This window comes from Galeopterus variegatus, unplaced genomic scaffold (genome assembly GCF_000696425.1).
Source record: "Galeopterus variegatus unplaced genomic scaffold, G_variegatus-3.0.2 Scaffold335, whole genome shotgun sequence".
Taxonomy (NCBI): Eukaryota; Metazoa; Chordata; class Mammalia; order Dermoptera; family Cynocephalidae; genus Galeopterus; species Galeopterus variegatus.
In genome coordinates this window covers 705,833-725,752 of record NW_007726446.1, presented here as the reverse complement: position 1 = coordinate 725,752, position 19,920 = coordinate 705,833, and the positions used below count along the sequence as shown (strand labels likewise).

At 37.3% G+C, this 19,920-nt stretch overlaps 1 protein-coding gene across 1 annotated transcript; it reads left to right on the top strand.

Moving 5' to 3' along the window:
* Positions 1 to 4,768: 4,768 nt before the first annotated feature.
* TLK1 (tousled-like kinase 1) lies at positions 4,769 to 12,581 on the top strand (the record flags this gene model as incomplete). Its single annotated transcript, XM_008567654.1, has 3 exons — positions 4,769 to 4,880; positions 5,812 to 5,919; positions 9,699 to 12,581. Coding segments are annotated over 3 exons (397 nt in total), but the record flags the coding sequence as incomplete, so codon positions are not given.
* Between the last annotated feature and the right edge of the window lie 7,339 nt (positions 12,582 to 19,920).

Genomic DNA, 19,920 nt, shown 5'->3' with positions numbered 1-19,920 from the left:
GTTTGTTTGTTTGTTTGTTTGTTTGTTTGTTTGTTTGTTTGTTTGTTTTTAGCTCCATAGGACAAGATACAGAAAGACAGATAAACCACAGAGAAAGTTCAGCCTACGAGAACTTAGGAAAAATATAGAGGCCATGATTTGCCAGGCTGAAAACTAACTCCTGTTTCTCATCTATAGTTTCTCCAGCTGGCAAAATATCTAGAAGACAAGGTCAAATTCAGAGTGCTTCCAGTAAAATATGGTCTCAGCTTCGAGATCAAATCAAGGGTGTGGCTGCAGAACCTTTGTTAGAACCACTGAACAATTCAAGGTGGTGCCCTGTCTACCCTCTCAACAAGACTAAGGGCTTCTTAGAGTCTTACGTGTATTGTCTGATATGCAGCCTGTTGAAAAAGAAATTGTGGAATGAAGTGGACTAAAATAAGATTCATTGAAAACACACAATGTTTTTAAGGAAATTTTCCCAGGTCAGAGTAAAAGGGACAGAGACAGTTCTAAATGAATATAAACCTCCCAATCTTCTACTGGCAGAAATCAGACTGAGAAAGCTACTCAGCTACAAGCACGGGTTATTTCCTATGGAAATGGATAGAATGGGGCGAATTGGTGCATGTGCCCGGTTGGATTTCAGAGTCGCCACGGACCAGTGATTTCTCAGTGCTTCTCAATCTCCCTCTTCCAAAACAGAAGTGTCTGTTGATCACGCCTGAATGTTGGGGGGCAGGGGACACAGACAACTTGTCCTTTTGGCTCACAAGTTTCTGGATCAAGAGTCATACTTAAGACGATGAAGCCATGGAGCATCTGGACCCAAATGCAGATCATAAGATACTGAATTTTGAATCTGATAGAATAATAGGATGAAGTTTAGGGGGTCTTGGAAAACACTGAGTATATTTAGCATGTATATTTACCATTGAGAGATTGAGTCTATTGCCCCACTCCTTAAATTGGCATGGCTCATTCACAAGCCTGGCAGTTAGGCACTGGCTGTTGGCCATGTGCCTCAGTTTTCCTCTGTGTGGCTTCTCATTTGTAAGAGGTTAGGCCAGCTTTCTCACATGACAATCTCAGGGTGGCATTCAAAGTAGAAGAAAGTGGGAGATGCAAATCTTCTCAAGGCCTAGGCTCCAGAGCATTCACACAGTTAACTTTTGCCACATTATATTTGTCAAAACAAGTCACAAGAACAGCCCAAATTCAAGGTGTAGGGATAAAGGCACCATCTCCCAATAGGAGGCTCTGCAAAAAAGTTGTGACCATATTTAATCTACTTCTGTGGGTAAGAGCCTTTCAAACTCTAGGAATATTTTTAATTAAGTATAGAAATGTTTAAAAAGAACGAAAATAGGGGCCGGCCCAGTGGCGCACTGGATAGTGCGCCACTTGGGAGCGCGGCAGCGCTCCCGCCCGAGGGTTCGGATCCCACATACAGACNCTGCAAAATGGTGCAGCCTCTATGGAAAATCGTATGGAGGTTCCTCATACAATTGCAGATAGATCTACCATATGACCCAGCTATCCTACTGCTGGGAATATACCAAAAGGAATGGAAATCATCAAGTCGAAGGTATACCTGTTCCCCAATGTTCATTGCAGCACTCTACAATAGCCAAGAGTTGGAACCAGCCCAAATGTCCGTCATCGGATGAGTGGATATGGAAAATGTGGTATATCTACACAATGGAATACTACTCAGCTATAAAAATGAATGAAATACTGCCATTTGCAACAACATGGATGGACCTTGAGAGAATTATATTAAGTGAAACGAGTCAGGCAGAGAAAAAGAAATACCACATGTTCTCACTTATTGATGGGAGCTAAAAATAAATAAATAAATTCACACAGACACAAAAAAAATAACCGGGGGAGGCGGGGAGAAGATATAACAACTACAATCCTTTGAAGTTGTTACAACAAGCCAACGGAAAGGACATTGCTGGGTGGGAGGCGGGAGAGGGAGGAGGGAGGGAGGTTTCGGTGATGGGCTATAATAATCATATTGTATATCAACAAAATAAAAATTTAAAGGAAAAATAAATTAATGAAAAAAAATAGTGGAATAAAAAAAGTTCATGGAAAAATAGAAGTAAAAGATAATATGAATCTTTCCATGAACTTTTTGAAGTACCTTTGTATAATATCTTAATTATTACAAGCAAAAATTGAAAGCATCAAGCCCTCTCTGTAGAGGTTTTAGGGTTCCAGTTTTTGTGGGAGATGGATATTTTGTTGATCATAGATGGGGGATAAATTTGACATATTCTTGGTCTTTGAACTTGACTCTCAAAAATCCCTTTAATGACTTCATCCATACAGATGTCAATCTAGATAGAACCGTAGACACATAGATATAAATCTAAATGAATGTCATCCCTTCAGAGTACCTAAGTGTTGACAAAACTTCAATCTTCAATGTGAATTTTAAAACTTACTGTGCAGTTCACCGAAGTGGAGAACATAGACTACAAAATTTTAAAACAAATTTAGTTCTCAGAGTAAGTTAATTTAGCAAAAGGAGTGAAATCTTAAGGGGAAGCACGATAACTGTACTCAACTTCATTGCACAGGATTGTGACTGCACATAAAAATGTGACTTCAGAGTTCCCACAACAGTTTTACACAGTTAGCCTGGGCACATAGTAACTAGTTCCACAAGGTGCCACAGTTCTGTGTTGATTTTACTTTATGTGAACAGAGATTAGTCATATTTGTGTATTCTTTCAAAGCCATTTTAAAGTTTCAAATGCTGCTTGTGGCATTTCCTAGGAATGTGGCTAAGATAATAATGTCATGGATTTTTTTTTCCTTTTAAAGAGAAATTCAAAATTGTAACCCCCTAAAAGTTAATATTCTAAATTAGTTGTTTTTTATACATGTTTCTCTTTTAGAAACAAGGCTCAGTTTTATTTCACAACAAAATCTTACAATCCTAATAAAATAAAGCCAACAAAAACAAGGCTTCTTGGCAGAACCCTGGATTCATGGAAGACATCTTGAAAACGTTCTAAATAATAAATCATTCTTCCTCTGCAGGACATTCTCATTAGTTGTTTCCCTCTCACTCTGGCTTTGCTAATGTAGGGCAGCACATGGAAATTTCCCTCTTAGAGGTGGGCATGAGTCAGGGAAGCTTATGTTTTAGAGGATGTGCAGGAAGGACACACGGTCATGGCATTTCCATGTAGAAAATATGGAATGTATTTCCCATAGAAACAGTGTTCAAAAAAATGGTTACTCGTGTAGTCATATTAGTTGTATAGCTCTGTAGTTGGTAAACCAGGATGGCCCTATACATATTGCTTTTATAAATTCCTTTTATCCCCAGAAATTTAAAATATTTGTCAATACCTCTTAGAAAAAATCAGTTTCCTCTCTCTCTCTCTCTCTCTCTCTCACTCACTCACCCTCTCACCCTCTCACCTCAAATGCCATCCGTCACTAATTCTTAGTGGACATTTTTTGCAAAGTGTCTTAGTGTCTGTTTTTGTAATTGCTCTCCTTGCTAATACCCTTTTGACTGGAGAGACAGCATAGAAGTAGTGTTTAAGAGTCATTCCTATTTAAGTTATACTTTCATTGATAAAATATAGCTAGCCTTTTACTTGTTTTATGGGGTAGGAAAGGATTTACATTACTAATGAGTTACAGGTCATCTTTGATAGTTCTACTTGAAGGAAGTTTTATGTGTTTAAGAGATCTGTTAACATGCTGCTGAAATCTCAGTGATTTTTAGTATAGTGTGTACAAAACTGAATTTTAAAAAAAAGTAGATTCTCACAGCTATATTATTCCTTTTCAGTATTTTTAGTGTATCTGAATTTTTGAGGTGTGGGATGTTTGTATCACTGATGGATCTTTTTATTTATAACCTGAGATGACAAATTTATTTTTACCTTTCCTTTATCAAAAATTATAAACTTATAAATAGCGTTTATAAATTTAAAAAATAGCATTTTTGAATACTCAGATTTCAGACACTGCTCATGTTTGAATCTTCATAGTGCATAAGAGCTCCTTGAGCTGCTCACAGTCTAGTGTGATTTTAGTTTACCTTACCTCTATTATGGTAACATGGGAAGAAGCAAAGGGAAGCAAAGGAGGCTTATGGGGGTTGGGTGGGTCTTAAAGAAAAGATGCTCACCAAGTGTTGGAGTGGTTAGGGAAGGCATTTAGAGATTGTCATATTCAAAAGCACTGCAGAAAAAGAGCAATGTAGGGAAACAAATGAATTGGTTTTGACTAACCAATTTGGGGGGTTGGGGTAGGGGAGAATAGAGAGTACAGATTTTGGAAATTCATGTTGTTGCCAGATTAGGCTGGGTCTCAGGTTACAAACTAGAGATGTGAAATCTTATCTTATTGGCAGTAAGTGCTGTCTACCTTGTATATTGTAGGAAGAGAATTGCCTACAGTTTGAACAGTGGCTAAGGGGAGTGGATGAGGATTTCTTCTACTATTAATAGATACTTACTCAAATTAGAACATTGTAATCTTTTATTATAATTTTTTTGTTTCTGTACATGTATAAGTTGATATAGATATAATATACTTTATCAGAAGGTTGTATTTTGGCTCTAGAGTCACATGATAAAGGAATGTAAGTGCTTCAAAAGTTTAATTGATAAGTTTTCATTGATGAAAGTCTGAGGTTTATGTATGGATAAAATTAATGCTGTAAGATTTTACATTTGAGAAAGTTTTAAGTTACGTATTGTTAATAGTATCCTTTCCTTTCCACCCTGTCACCCCCCAAAAACTATAGGTATTTACCTCCTGAGTGTTTTGTAGTTGGAAAAGAGCCACCAAAGATTTCCAACAAGGTTGATGTGTGGTCAGTTGGAGTCATCTTCTTTCAGTGTCTTTATGGTAGAAAGGTAAGCTAAGTTACACCAGCTTCAGCTATATAGAGATAAATTAAGTTGAATTTTCCCCTTTTAAATGGAAAATTTCACTAACTTGAAGTCAATTTACATCTTTCCAAGGAGAGGTAGGCTTCTTCTCTATTTCTTTCTGAAATTCCCCTGAATCAGAATTATTTTATTGTCACACCAGTCTACTTGGCTTGCTTTTCTTTTCTTTTTAACTATCTGTTAACAGTGCTTACATTTTCTACTATTAGGAATACTGGAGTCAAACGTTTTTATTATCATTATCCTCCATTCTCTCCACTACCCCCTACCCCCACCCTGAGTTTGGCCTATGTATAGCTCCCCTGCTGTGCCTCCTCAGAGAAATATTATCAAACTTAGTCTTAATTCTTCCCAAACCTATCTTTACCATAGATATTATCTGGTCCACATCCCATCCCTTCATCAGTATGGTAAGAGAAGATAAGGGACTTGTCTGGGAATTCACAGCGTGTTAAGAATAAACCCAGATCTCCTAATTCTAACTCCAGAGCTATTTGATTTAAATTAGTGTGTTATACACAGAAGTATTTTATGCTTTGGAATTTTCAGACATTTTCATTACTTCTTTATCTGTTCTGAAATCAAACTTTATTTTTAAAATATTCAGAATAAAGTTTTAAATTTCTTTCTATTTACTTATTTTTATCTTAAATAGTTATTTTGCAACAGCATTATTTTCTTCTGCCTCTTAAAGTGTTTCATCTGTGTTGAGGATTGGTTAGGTGGGCATTCTTGGCTTCCAATCAGTTATAACCTTGTTTCTATGTGAATGGATCCCAGCTTTCAAATGACTGAGGACAAGATTTTAGAACACAAATTATTTGTATTTTGATGATTCACTGATGATAACTCTGTTTAAATATTTCGTAAGATAAATTTCTCAATTTTTTTTTAGCCATTTGGTCACAATCAATCTCAACAAGATATTCTTCAAGAAAATACAATATTAAAAGCCACAGAAGTCCAGTTCCCTGTGAAACCAGTTGTAAGCAGTGAAGCCAAGGTATTAAATTTATGTAAATAAGATTTATGAAGTAACTTTTCTTAAATCAGTTGCACTTACAGCATGGTAAGTAATTACTAGTAAGTAAAGTGATAGGAATCACCACCTCAGGGGATCTGTCCAGCAAGGGCTGGTGATTTGCTCTAGAAAAAAGAGCTGCATCAGCCTCTGGTTGCAGTATTTTTCATCTTTTAAGCACCCACATAGGTCCCTGATTCTTTGCGCATATCAGCTTGCTTTGAAAATTAGGGAAAATCACAAGATCTGGGCCCATTATTACCTTTATGTGTCATTTATCAGCTTTTATGTTAATACTGAAATATTTAAGTATTTAAGAAATAATAAAAGTAATAATAACTACCATTTATTTAGTGTTTTTATATACGTTAACAGCCTTACGAGGTATAGGTACTTTTGTTATTCCCATTTTATTTTATTTATTTTTTAAAATTTAATTTAATTTTATTTTATCCATATACAATGTGGTTGATTTTTGTGTCCCTTTACTGAATCCTCCCTCACCCTTTCTTCTCCCCTCTTCCTCCCGTCAACCTCATATCTGTTCACTTGTCTTAACAACTTCAAGGTGTTATTCCCATTTTATAAAGTAGGAAGCCAGCCATGTCATAGCCAAAGTACCTTGTTGAGAATCACACCAGCTGGTAGGAAGCAGAGCTGTGGCTCACAAGTAACCTCTGCCAGACTCTAAACTCCACATCCTTGTCCTCTGTGCTGCCCTGCACTAGCTCTTGAGAGTTAATGCAATATCATCCATTTATGTCCAGTAATCCAGTTCTAAGCCATATATGTCTGTGCAATAAAATAATAGGACATAGTTATTTCTTTTCTTTTTGTCTTTTTCTGTGTCCGGCAACGGATCGCAACCCTCAGTTTCGCCCCCGTACTGGACCGGGACCGGCAACGGGATCGCAACCCTCGGTGTTGCTCCCACGCCTCGCTCAGCTAGTGAGCGGGAACCGGTCTGTATGTGGGATCCGAACCCTTGGCGGGAGCACCACCACGCTCCCAAGCGGCGCACTATTGCAGTGCGCCACCGGGCCGACCCTACATAGTTATTTCTAATTACAAAACTTTTTTGGTGCTTAATATCTTCTCACATTCATCTTGTTGGCCTTTTCATGTTTGTGTTTTTACTCCTTTGCCATACTTGTCATGAAGCTCATTTCTCTGTGACTCCCTTCTCTTTCTCTCTCTCACCCTCCCTGCCCCTCCCCTCCTCTCTTTCTCTCTCTTTTTTTTTCCCTGCTGACCAGTACAGGTATTGAACCCTGGACCTTGGTGTTTTCAACACCACACTGTAACCAGCCAGGCCCTTCCTTCTCTTTTTTAAACCCTTTGAAATTCATAAGACAAACCCATGAAGTTCCTATTTTTTCTGGTGTGCATAGTCCAGGCTGTAAGAATAATTAATCAGTAGGCACTATATAGTTTTTATATTTCTATTATTCTTGTATAGATTAGTACTCCTAGTTGTTTGAGGTCATAGTAGCCTTCATAATTGGAAATGTGCTTGGTTTTGTGTCATTATTCTCACTAAGCATATACATTGAAACTGTCCAGCATTCCATTTTATCCCTTAAATCTTACTGGGTTTTTGAAGTTATTTGAATGATGGTTAGAAAATTTTGGCAATTAAAAAGATAAGTGTAATGTTCTTATCTTAAAACATAATGTATTATTTTCATGAAGTAAACGTGACTTAAAAAGATCTTGACCATGCTGGTATCTAAAACTGGTCATCTTCTCTTCCTTCCTACAGCCTCAGTGAGAATAGAAATTAAATTAATTTAGTCAAAGCAAGACCTATTTATTTATTTTTTTAATACTGACAAAAATGGCCAGGAATGAGTGGAGTGTGCCAAAGGGTAGTACCATTGAGCCATCTCTGGTTCTGTCCTTAGGTTCTTTATAGGTGTCACAATCACAGTTTTGGTGTCTGGGATCCAGGAAGGGTTGGGCGTTTCCACATGTTTGTTTAAATTCTTGTTCCTATGAGTATACCTTTGCCAAGTACTTTCCCTGACATGGCGTGGGCATGTTAAGTACACTTACTTGTTGCAGACCTCTTAGCCTTAACCATGCTTTTGGTAGGTAGCCTTTCATCCCCTCAAACTCTGCCTTCAGCATACCAGTCACTCTTGATTTTTTTTCTACATCTTAATAATTTTCTTTTTTTTTTTCCTTTTTGTCTTTTTTTACTGACCGGTAACGGGATCGCAACCCTCGGTGTCGCGCCCGTACCGGGGACCGGCAACAGGATCGCAACCCTCGGTGTTGCGCCCGCACCACGCTCAGCCAGTGAGCGGGAACCGGTCTCCACATGGGATCCGAACCCTCGGCGGGAGCACCGCCGCGCTCCCAAGTGGCGCACTCTCCAGTGCGCCACCGGGCCGGCCCTTAATAATTTTCAATGTGGTCTCTGAAACTTTTTTACTTGTTAAAGACCAAAAAAGAAAATACCTCTAATGGATCAGATAGACTTTTGATAAATAGTAAGCTAATCATGGTAAAATGATGAGACTAGCTGGACATGTTTTTCGAGAAAATTTACTTCTAATGAATTTTCCAAGGAAAGAAGGTACAAAATAGTTACTTTTTAATGTGATTAAACATCTGTTTAATGGTATGTATCTTAGTTAAAGCATTCCTGCAAATGCTTTAATTCATGAATTTATGTAGCAGTAAGGAATTTCAAGACAAGCTAGTTATTTCTAGTGTCAGCAGTAAGAGAGGGAAACAGTGATCAGTTATCTTTTGAGAATATTTTTGCAAAAAAGTGGGTGAATCTCACAAGTACATTATTATGTGAAAGAAGCCAGGCATAGGAAAGCATAATCTGTGATTCCATTTATGTAAAGTACAGAACAAGCAAAAAATCAACTATGGTATTAGAAGTCAGGATAGAGGTTACCGAGGTGCTGCTGGGGACGGAGCCAGTGCCTGGAAGGGAGCATGAGGAGGATTAGCAGGTTCTTTCTCTTGATCTGGTTGTCAGTTACATAAATATATTCACTTTGTTTTGTACACTTATAGTTTGTATGCTTTTCTAAAAATGTTATACTTCAACAAAGTTTTTTTGTGAGAAACTACTCAAGGAAAGAATATGTGAAATTGGTTAGAGGGAAAAAAGATAGTGATTATATTTCATTATTTAGCTTTTTCAGAAGTATGATGCATAGGGTTAACCTAAGAAATAAAAACCCCAATGGAAGTGTCACTTCAGTGTCCTTTTCATCTAAAGAAAGTCTTTATGCTCAATAGGAAAAAAATATGGCTAAAAATGGCATATTACCCTTTGGTCAAACTGAACTGATAGAAAAATGGAATGAAAGTGGGAGTATTGTTTAGCAGAAAAAAATGCTAGAAAAAGAAGTCTAGAATTTTGTAAGCAGAAATGCAACTTTCCAGCAATAAGTTCAAATGGTAGCAACAATAATTTAGACTGTAAAGTGAAACACCAAGGGCTGTGTGAGTAGAGAGCTGAATTTGGAGTGAGAATTTTATTGCTACAGCAAATTATTTATTTTTTGACGTTTCTATGTCCAATAAAATGAGAACTATTTATTGTCCTAAATGTGTCCATCCTTCTGTAGGTTTCAGACGCTTGATATTTAGAAGGGGAAGAGATTGTTTTTAAGGTTTGTGTATCCAATGAAATGAGAGCTATTTGTTTGTGTCCATCCTTCTGTAGGATTCAGTTGATTGATATTTAGAAGGGAAAAAGATGGTTTTAAGTTCTTTTTCTTTTCTTTTGTAAGGCCTTTATAAGACGCTGTTTGGCATACCGAAAAGAAGATCGATTTGATGTGCACCAACTGGCAAATGATCCATACCTTCTCCCACACATGAGAAGATCGAATTCTTCAGGAAACTTACACATGACTGGTCTAACAGCATCCCCTACACCCCCTTCTTCAAGCATACTTACTTACTGACTTTCCTCCAAGATTGGCATGATATCTTTGAATTGCTTCCAGATGCACACCTGAGTTAGAGAGCATTTGAGTGTTTTTTTTTTTACACATGGTTAAGAACTGTTTGTGAACTGAAGTTCTTCATAATGTCATTTATATGAGAGTGGATCATGGACAATGAATAAATGCAAATTTCTGGCTATATCCTTGAGCAGTGAAGGATGACTGCCTGTTGCATAGGAACCAGGAATACCGTGTTAAGATAGAAGAAAAATATTTGTTTATTTGGGAACACTGTAAATAACGTTTATAATACTTAAATACATTCGGTTGTTACTAGAGAGTTCTAATATGAAGGGTAGTTTTTCATTATTTAAAAACACATGGAAAAAATATGAGACATATTTCTAACACAAGAACTACAGTGCCTGGATACATTCTTCAGCATTCGGCAGTTAATCTGCTAAAACCAAAGTAAGAACTGAATGACAGTGACAGTTGTGTTTTATAGTAATCAAATGTGAGAGAATCTTTTAACAAAGTTAGACTTTGTCATTTGCCAATTCTGGCTTTTACCAAGTTGTACCTCGAAATCACATGTCCGTTTTTTTCACTTGTTATATTAAAGGGAGAACTATTATTCCTAGATACTTTACACCTTTGACAAAATGAGCTGCTTGTTTTGAAATCAGTTGAATTCACTAAATTGTAATATCGCCAGTGTTTTCAACATGTTAGCATTGATAACAGGTATTTTTCTTTTGTTACCAGGCCTTGCTCATTAAACCAAGTGACAGTGTGTAACCAAATGCAGACCAGTTCTATGCAGGATAATGATAAATTCCCTTCTAGCTCTATTGTAAATTGTTGTACAGGTGTCATATTTCAATTACTAAGTTTCAGCAGCTTATTCTTGTACAAATGTTTAAAAATATGGCTTTTCTAATTGGATATTGTATTTTTCTTAAGTCTTCTTAAAGGCGCTTTAACTGCTGCTAAGTGATGTTGCTTTGCTAAAAAAAAAAATTGAATGACCTCCTTGAAGGTGCAAGTTGACTGTACACCATAGAGAGATGTTCAAAGCAGGCATTCATTAACAATCAAGGCATGTAAAAATGATCCATGTTGGTCATACTGAGTTCTTTAAATCAGTTTCTTGGGTTCTAGGGCTGTGGAGCACATAGATATTAGATTTATAAATTGTTCATGGTTATTCTCCATTTCCAGAAGGTTCTTATCAGCAAGGTGGGATGATGGTCCCATAAACAAGTTTCTTGTGGTTTGTACAGATTTGTTAAAATGTGAACTTTCTAACTGCCTTGTATGGTAGAAACCAATATTTTTCAGGATGCTGTATTTCACTCCTGTAAGGATTTTTTTCTTTATTGTCACACTCATAATGCTTATACTTACATGTAAGTTGTCCATGTTGCAGAAAAAGGAGGCTGTGCTTACCACAGATTCTCCTTAATATTGTACAGTTAAACTGTGGCTCTTACTTCTGATGTTGCAAGCCATTTTGTTTTTTCATTGTACATAGACACATTGTCTCTTTAAGATGCTGCTGAAATTGTAGAGAATGTAGCCAAAAAGAGTAATAAACAATGATAGTTAAAATGTAAAGACTATGAAAATTACATTTGAAGGGAGCTTTCAAGATTTAGGATATTGACTAATTTAACTCCTCTACTTAAGAATCAGCTGTATAAATTCTTTAAGTGTACTTCAAGACAAGTATAAAGTGTTTCAAGCTGTTAATGTTAAATCTAATAACCATTATCAAGACTAATCCTGGGTAACACTTAGCACTATCAGGAGTGGCATAAAGGCTATACCTGTTCCTCTGTAGATTAAGATAGAAGACCTATAAAAAAATACCACATGGTAATGAAATGTTAGCATTGGTTGAGTGCTTTAGGTGCTGCCCACAAGTTTTCAGTTTTGTTATTTTTGAGTTTTCATCTTTCTGAAAGATAAAGTACTATGTTCATAAAGCAACTATTATTTAAAGTCTTGAATTAAAGGAAAATACCCAGTTTTGTTTAAAATTTTGGTGAGGTGTGATGTGAATGTGTAAATCTAATATGAGGTTGAGTAAGTAGTATAGACCTGGATCACTGCCTCACTATTTTATTCTCAAAAGAATGAGAGTGACTGCTTAGTGTCAAAATGCAGAAAGGAAAACAAGCCATAAAGTGAACTTTCCTTGACCTGGGTTTAGGTAATCATTTTAGAATCAAAGATGTATAGGAGATGAATCAATTTACAGACCCATGTCTTCCTTCTAAAGTTGTTCCAAGCAAATGCTATGGATTTTGGATAACCCAGCAGGTCCTAGATGGCTAATTGAGCCAAATGAACAATTTATTGTTACCTTCACATGGGAAATCGGTACCTGTTGCTAAATAATTTCAAAGTCACTCTGGTGGACTTTAGCTGTAATATTTTTTGAGGCTTCAATTGTTTCTGATGTCTTCTGATATCTGTCTTCAGAATTAAAGCCTGTCTTATGTCCCTAAGATGAGAGCCAAGGTCTCTCTTTAAGAGTCAGCATTGATGCAAGGTAAAATCACATCTTACATACAATTTAAAAATCTTTCTTTGATTTAACTTTAGTGTGTGCATGTGGAGAGTGTAGAAACCACCCTAATAATTTGTAAGTTGGGAGTTGGGGAGATACTTACTTGGTTGTTTGTCAAAAATAAAGACTCAATCTTTTTTTCCTTATTCACTGCCCTACCCTTCTCCTAAAAAAGAACTTTAGTGTAAATGGTACATAAAATGTGAACAAACATTTCTACAAATACCTCATTACATGAAGCCGAAATGGTGGAACATTTCAGTGAAACATTTAAAGAGTATATTATGTGTTGTTTTGCTGTTCGTCATTACTTATTAAATGCAATAATGTTGATTACCATCAGATGTTACTAACTATGTTTTAGTGGTAATGCAAACTGTTTAGTCCATTTAGATTGTTAGTTTACTCTTACAATTTAATTACATTGCTGTTTGACTTTTTTGTGAAATCAGCAGCCTTACTTATACCTTTAAAAACACTGGCAGGTCTTTCTCTAATCCCATGTTAAATTTTCACATGTTATCTGATCATCTTTCTTCCACATAAGCTAAATTTTAATTTTCTGAGATTTAATCTAATTCAAAAAGTGCTTTTAACAGATAGTTTTTTAAAAATCAGATTATTAGAATTCTAGCTCCTTGGCTTGCAGTTCATTCTGGGACAGTTTTGGAATTTATATTACTGTCAGTTTGAATTAGCTTTATTTTCTAAAATAAGCATTTCTATTTGCCTTCCCCTACTTTCCTTTTCCTCCTTTTTTTGAGGACTTTTTTTCCTGAAATTCTTTAATTTTTGAATAGGGAAGATTTGAGTAAATGTGTATAAACCAACTTGAAAAATTATTTGCATAGGCTGGCCAGTTAGCTCAGTTGATTAGAGCGTAGTGTTATAACATCAATGTCAAGGGTTTGGATCCCCTTACTGGCCAGCTGCCAGGAAAAAGAAAATATTTAAATAAAGCCAGAGAAGAACTTAGTAGAAGAGGTATTTCTAGTTAGGACAAAAATGCATGGCTTTCACCTGGAAATCCTGTCACTTAAAATACTAGAGATGTGGATTACCTACATACATAGGACTGTTTTAAGATGGGCAATAAAATACAGTGGTTAAGAACTCAGATTTTTGAAACCAGATCTTTTGGATTCAAATGATGACTACCATTACTACCTTTGTTTCAGGTTACTTTTCTAAAAATGATTATAGTAATAGTACTTATCTTACCAGAGTCGTCGTGAGGAATAAATGAGTTCACATATTTAAAGCACTTAGAACCATGTCAAGCGTATAGTAAATACCATGTGTAATAAGCTTCTGTTATTCTTTTTGAAGGTTCTAATATTCTGTTGCTTTTGCCCTCTGTATAAAATGCAGTCTGCTTTGCTCCCTGTGATAATTTAAATTCTTTTAAGAAATAGTTTTACAGTGCTTGACTTGAGTTTCAAACAAGGGATGATTAGATTACCTGAAAATGGAAGGTAAGAAAATGTAAAATTTGAAACAGAAAAAAAAAAAGTAACTGTGTGTGAACTGTAATGGCCAAAAGGATCATGTCCTGACCACTTATGCTGTTTCATCAGAGGCAGTTCTGCCATACTTCCCAGTTTTCCTTGCTCGTAATAACCATTTGAAATAGGATGGACACTATTATCCATGTTTTACAAAGGAGGAAACATTTGGAGAGGAGACATAATTTGGTAAAGTGGCATAACTAGTAAGTAGTGGGATCAGAACTGAAGCACGGGGCTGCCAGTTAGCTCAGTTGGTGAGAGCGTGATGTTATAACACAAAGGTCAAGGGTTTGGATCCCCAGACTGGCCAGCTGCCAAAAATAAATAAATAAATAAAGCATGGGTTTTGTATTATTAGAGCAAGCTTCTTCTTATGGTAACATCTTATTTTATTTTAAACGTGGTTTAGTGAGTTAAATCTTAATGGCTCTTTAAAGGTGACACAAAACTAAAGAGCTACAAACATGATTGTCACCTTAAAAAATCAAATCCTAAAGAATTTTTCAGGTATTAGATTAGGAATGCAACCTGAGCCAAGTCTCGATGGCTGTGCGTTATTTCAGTGTGGGGTTTCTGTCCCAGACTCATTCTAGGTACAGTGAAGAGTGGGTCACAACTTTTCCTGTTCTTGTCTCTGGATCAGATTCATCAATGGCAGTCTCACTTTGCCTAACTCACCCCACCCTATGGTTCACCTGCCTCTTTCTTGGCCCACTGACCTGGGCACAGGAGCTGTTTTCTGGCTCCTTTCTCTGTAGTGGTAACAGTTGGTCTCTAATAAGAAATTTGTAAAACTGACTCTAGTAAGACAATAACTTTCTCTAAAGGAAGCCCTAGAACTTTGGGGAAGCGTCACTAGTTGTCAATATATGACCCCTGAACTTTGTCTCAGAGTCTTCTAAAACTGATGAAATTACCTGTGTGTGGTGGTCCACCTGCATCATGGATAAGTGATCCTGATATCCTGACTGCAGCAAGTGACTCTAGGTTGGGTTTTTAAATTCTGTATATGTAAAAAAGAAAAAAGAAATTCTATATATAATTTTTAAGTTTTCTTTAAAGATGTGATCCATTCTCAGCCAAGGGACCTTAGGGTGTTCCCAGAACTGTACACCTTGACCATATGGTAGATGTGGATGACCAACATGCCACCTGTTGTTCTTAGTTGAGTATGTGTTGTGTTTGGGTCAGATTCCATTTACATAATCAGGGAAATATAAGGTCTTTAGACTAGAGTAATGACAGACATCAAACTGAGATATTAAAATTGCCTGATCCAAAGAATGAGTGTGGTTAATTTGTTCTTAATAGTAGTCATATTTTGGGTGTTTCAAATGATATTATTACATATTGCCTCTTAGAACATCTCTTGATGTCTGCTAGTGATCAAATTCACAACTTCTTCTAAGGGGATTTTCAGAGGGATGAAAAGTGGAGAAAGCATGGGTTTGGAAATCAGATGTGGCTTTGCCTCCTGGTTTTGTTTCTAATGGTTGTGTGGCCTTAGGAGAGTCATTAATTTCTCCAAGGCTTATTTTCCACATCTGTAAACTGTTTCTACTAATAGCACCTGCCTCGGAGGCACCCAGCACCAAGAATTGGGTTCAGAAGTTTTCCCAACTGATACAGCATGGGCTCTGGTCAACTGGAACAAATATTACGGTGCAGAGGGCAGGTTCAAGAGGCCCCTGTTGCAGGGTCATTGGGGGTGTCCTGAGGAAGGGGTGGGAGCCATAAGAAGGGATTGCTCAGGAAAAACCAGCTGGTTTGGAAGTATTTTTTTAAACCCGTATCTTTGCATAACTGCTCAGTACAAGGGGTCTTCAAAAAGTTCATGGAAAATGTTATGAAAAAGCTATGCATGGGTTTCAAAAAATGTTTGCACCAAAATAAACTCATCCTAACTTACTATAACATGTCTGAACAGGATCTAATTTGAGGCACTAAGAAGGATAAGACAGTTTGAAGAGAGCCCATCAGAGCAACATAGATTCTGCTAAAATTGAAGCATGAACAAACATCAAATTTATGGTGAAGCTTGAGTGGAAGAATGGTGAAATCATTGATGCTTTACAGAAAGTTTATGGAGACAATGCCCCAAAGGAATCATCGGTTTACAAATGGATGACTTACTGTAAGAAGGGACAAGATGATGTTGAGGATGAGGCCCTTGGTGGCAGAACATCCACATCGATTTCAAAGAAAAAATCTTTGTGCCTGAATTGAAGAGGACCTATGATTAACAGCAGAAACAGTAGCCAACACCATAAACATCTCAATTGGTTCAGCTTACACAATTCTGACTGAAAAATTAGTTGAGCAAGTTTTCTGCTTGATGGATGCCAAAACTGGGGCCTCTTGAACCTCCCTTCTGCACTGTAGCATTTTTTCTGGTTGACCAGAGCTCATGCTGTATCAGTTGGGAAGATTTCTGAACCCAACTCTTGGTGCTGGGTGCCTGTGAGGCAGGTGCTATTTAGAAAGTTTACAGTTTGCAGCCAGATCAGCTGCAGACAAGAGAAGAGCTTTCAGTAGAAATTTTAAACAAATGGGATCAAGATCCTGAAGCATTTTTTCAAGGAATTGTAACAGGAGATGAAACATGGCTTTGCTAGTACAATCCTAAAGACAAAGCACAATCAAAGCAATGGCTACCAAGAGGTGGAAGTGGTCCAGTCTAAGCAAAAGCAGACCAGTCAAGAGCAAAGGTCACGGCAACAGTTTTTTGGGATGCTTAAGGCATTTTGCTTGTTGGCTTTCTGAAGGGCCAAAGAACAATAACATCTGCTTATAATGAGTGTCTGGAGAAAGTCAGCCAAAGTTCAGCAGAAAAATGTCTCAGAAAACTTCACGAGAGAGTCCTGCTCCACCATGACAATATTCCTGCTCATTCCTGTCATCAAACAAGGGCAATTTCTTGATAGTTTCAGGGGGAAATCATTGCATCCATTTTACCATCCTGATTTGGCTCCTTCTGACTTTGTTTTCTAGTCTTAAAAAATCTTTAAAGTCTTTAAAGGGTGCCCATTTTACTTCAGTTAATAATGTAAAACAACAACAAAAAAAACACAAAACTGCACTGACATGGTTAAATTCCCAAGACACTCAGTTCTCTAGGGATGGACTAAATGGCTGGTATTATCACTTACAAAAGTGTCTTGAACTTGGTGGAGCTTATGTTAAGAAATAAGTTTATGTCTTTTATTTTTTAATTCCATTTTTCTGCCAACTTTTTGAAGTCCTCTCAGATGAGTCCTGCCTGTCAATGACATATGGCAGGTTCTGTAAATGTCTCTTCCTCAGTCCAGTACATGGCAGCTATTGTGGAAGTTTGAGCGACTACCCAGGAGGCACATGACTAGTGGGGTTGGAGACCTAACTAGTCTCTGTTTCCACAGCTCTGCCCATTCTTCACTCTAGGGGTGCTATTTGGATCTCAAGATTATGTTTAAGCCACTATGAATATTAAATAACACAATGGTTGTTTCTGGACTAATGTAACAAAATTCATTAATGTTTAATTTTGACAATTTTAACTTCAGTAGAAATATTTTTTAAGTTAATAATTCTGTGAACTTCCTTCCCAGAGGCGTAGACTAGATACATACATAGCTTTTAGTAAACAAACAAGAAACTTGAAAAGAAATTCAGATTGGAAGAATGACCAGGGCATTATGAAGTCATGCATTATTCTAGATGCAGAATTAGCCATATAGTAACCATGTTAGTATAACATGAGAAACTTTAAACACACTTAAATGACATAGGCAGGATTATTATTATTACTTGTATCAATAGCATTTTAGTATTCAAACATCCTTCTCTTTGGCCAAAAGTATATGTGCTTTGTAGTTTCTTTTTTTTTTTTCCTTTTTGTCTTTTTTCGTGCCGGCAATGGATCGCAACCCTCAGTGTCGCGCCCGTACCGGACCGGGACCAGCCACGGGATCGCAACCCTCGGTGTCGCTCCCAAACCTCGCTCAGCCAGTGAGCGGCCGGTCCGCATGTGGGATCCGAACCCTCGGCGGGAGCACCGCCGCGCTTCCCAAGTGGCGCACTGTAGCAGTGCGCCACCCGAGTGTAGTTTCTTTGAGAATGAAATAACCTTTAGGAATAGAACTATGCTAAAGTGCAATTTAAGGTATTTTTTTATTTTGCTGGGTTTTTTAAATTATAAAATACGTAACATAGGAACCTTTAATTGTAAATTGACTTATTTGTAGAGAAGACAGAAAAAGTAATAATAGACTTTCTCGTGGCATGTATGGAAGATGTGCATTCTGCTAATGATCTTGGAAATTGCTTAAACCAGGCTTCATGTTCCACAGGGAAATTCAATGTGTAAATTTAACTCTTCCCTGTATCTCTGGAAAAAGCCATATTCAGAGACAAAATCTGGAAAATATGAAGAACCATCCTAGGAAAGATCTCAGTGCTACATTAGTTAGAAGGGGTAGCATTCCTGCATTTATTTAGTGGCCTGGCACCGCAAGATAGAAGTGGCAACAAAATGACTTGTTTTGAACTTGTAATATAAACGTTTCAGAAAGCTCTTTCGCCTCTGTTTCACAAACCAGCCATATTAGCACTAGGACTATTGCCTTCACTATGTCACAGAATTGGATGAAATTATGAAGGAAACATTAGCTGAAGTATTTTGCCATTACCAGAAAATTAAAAATTTAAGCCTCATCTTGGTCTCTACAAGAAATATATATATAAATTAAAATTGTTATTCTGTGTCTATTTTACTTTTTTCTGATAGACTGATACTGTGCCATATACAGGTTGTTTAATACATTTTAGCAAATTCTGTTTAATAATGGCTAGAAAGCCAGAAATGGGAGCATCCAAGTTCTCTCTGTGTAACTTCCCCAGGTGCCTTTAGTTGTTTGTTTTTTCCCAAGTATGAAATCTTTGTGATTTTTTTTTTCTTATCTAAGTGTGAAATTATGTAATAAATAGGATGAGGTATGGCAACAAATTAACTCCCCAAAAGAAAGGTTTGTTTCTCAATCATGCAAAATCCAATGCTTGGTAATTCTCCTGGGCAACTCTCCAAGACGCTGTCCTCCCTGTGGTGACTAGGGTGTCCGGGCTGCTTGCATCTTGTGGTTCTATTCACATCAACCTGTAGCCACAGAAGAGGAAGAGTGGTAAGGGGGAGGAAACCTGGTTCTTCACAGCCATTGTCATTCCTTGCTAGAATTGAGTCATGCCCCAAATCAACTGCACAGGATGTACTATATATATCCCTATTACCCTCAAGAATTTTCATTGCAAAACAATCCAGTTTTACATGTAACCTGCTTGTACTTTTAAAAAGGGGTCTCAGCCTCAAATATGTATCTGGTCTGTGGCTCACGGCTGTTGCCAGATTTTGGAAGCTGGATGAAGTAGGATCCTAAAGAGTTCAGCTGAAAACCTCTAGTCTAGAGGAATTCCTGGAGTCTTTCAGCACCAAGGAAGTAAGAGAACCCCCTTCACACTCCACTGCCACCCCCAGGTTCTAGATGGAAGCCCTTGGAAGACTATGCCTAAGAGGAGGAGCAAACCAAACTAGTCTCGGTCCAGCTCAGTGCCATGCTCTCTTCTGGGTATTTCACTCTGCTTGGTTTATGGGTAGATAGGGAAGAAGAATAGAGTATTTTAGATTGAAATTCTGAAGTAAAAAAGATTCTAGGGAAAAAAAAAAAACAAGACTATCATTTTAGGCCCAGTTAACTATTTAAGATTCTTTTTTCTAACAACTCTACCACAGACCTCGGCTTTGAGTTACAAAGACAGAGAAAAATAAAAACATTTCACTTGAGCAGGGGTTTGTGTATATCTAAGGAAAGAATGAGAACAGGACAGTTTGTTGAAAACTTACAGTAGACCAGGCACTGTATATATTTTCTTGAACCCCGCACAACAACCCTACAATTGTGTCCATTTTGTAAGTGGGAAAAGCGGCGGGGGGGGGGGGGGGGGGGTT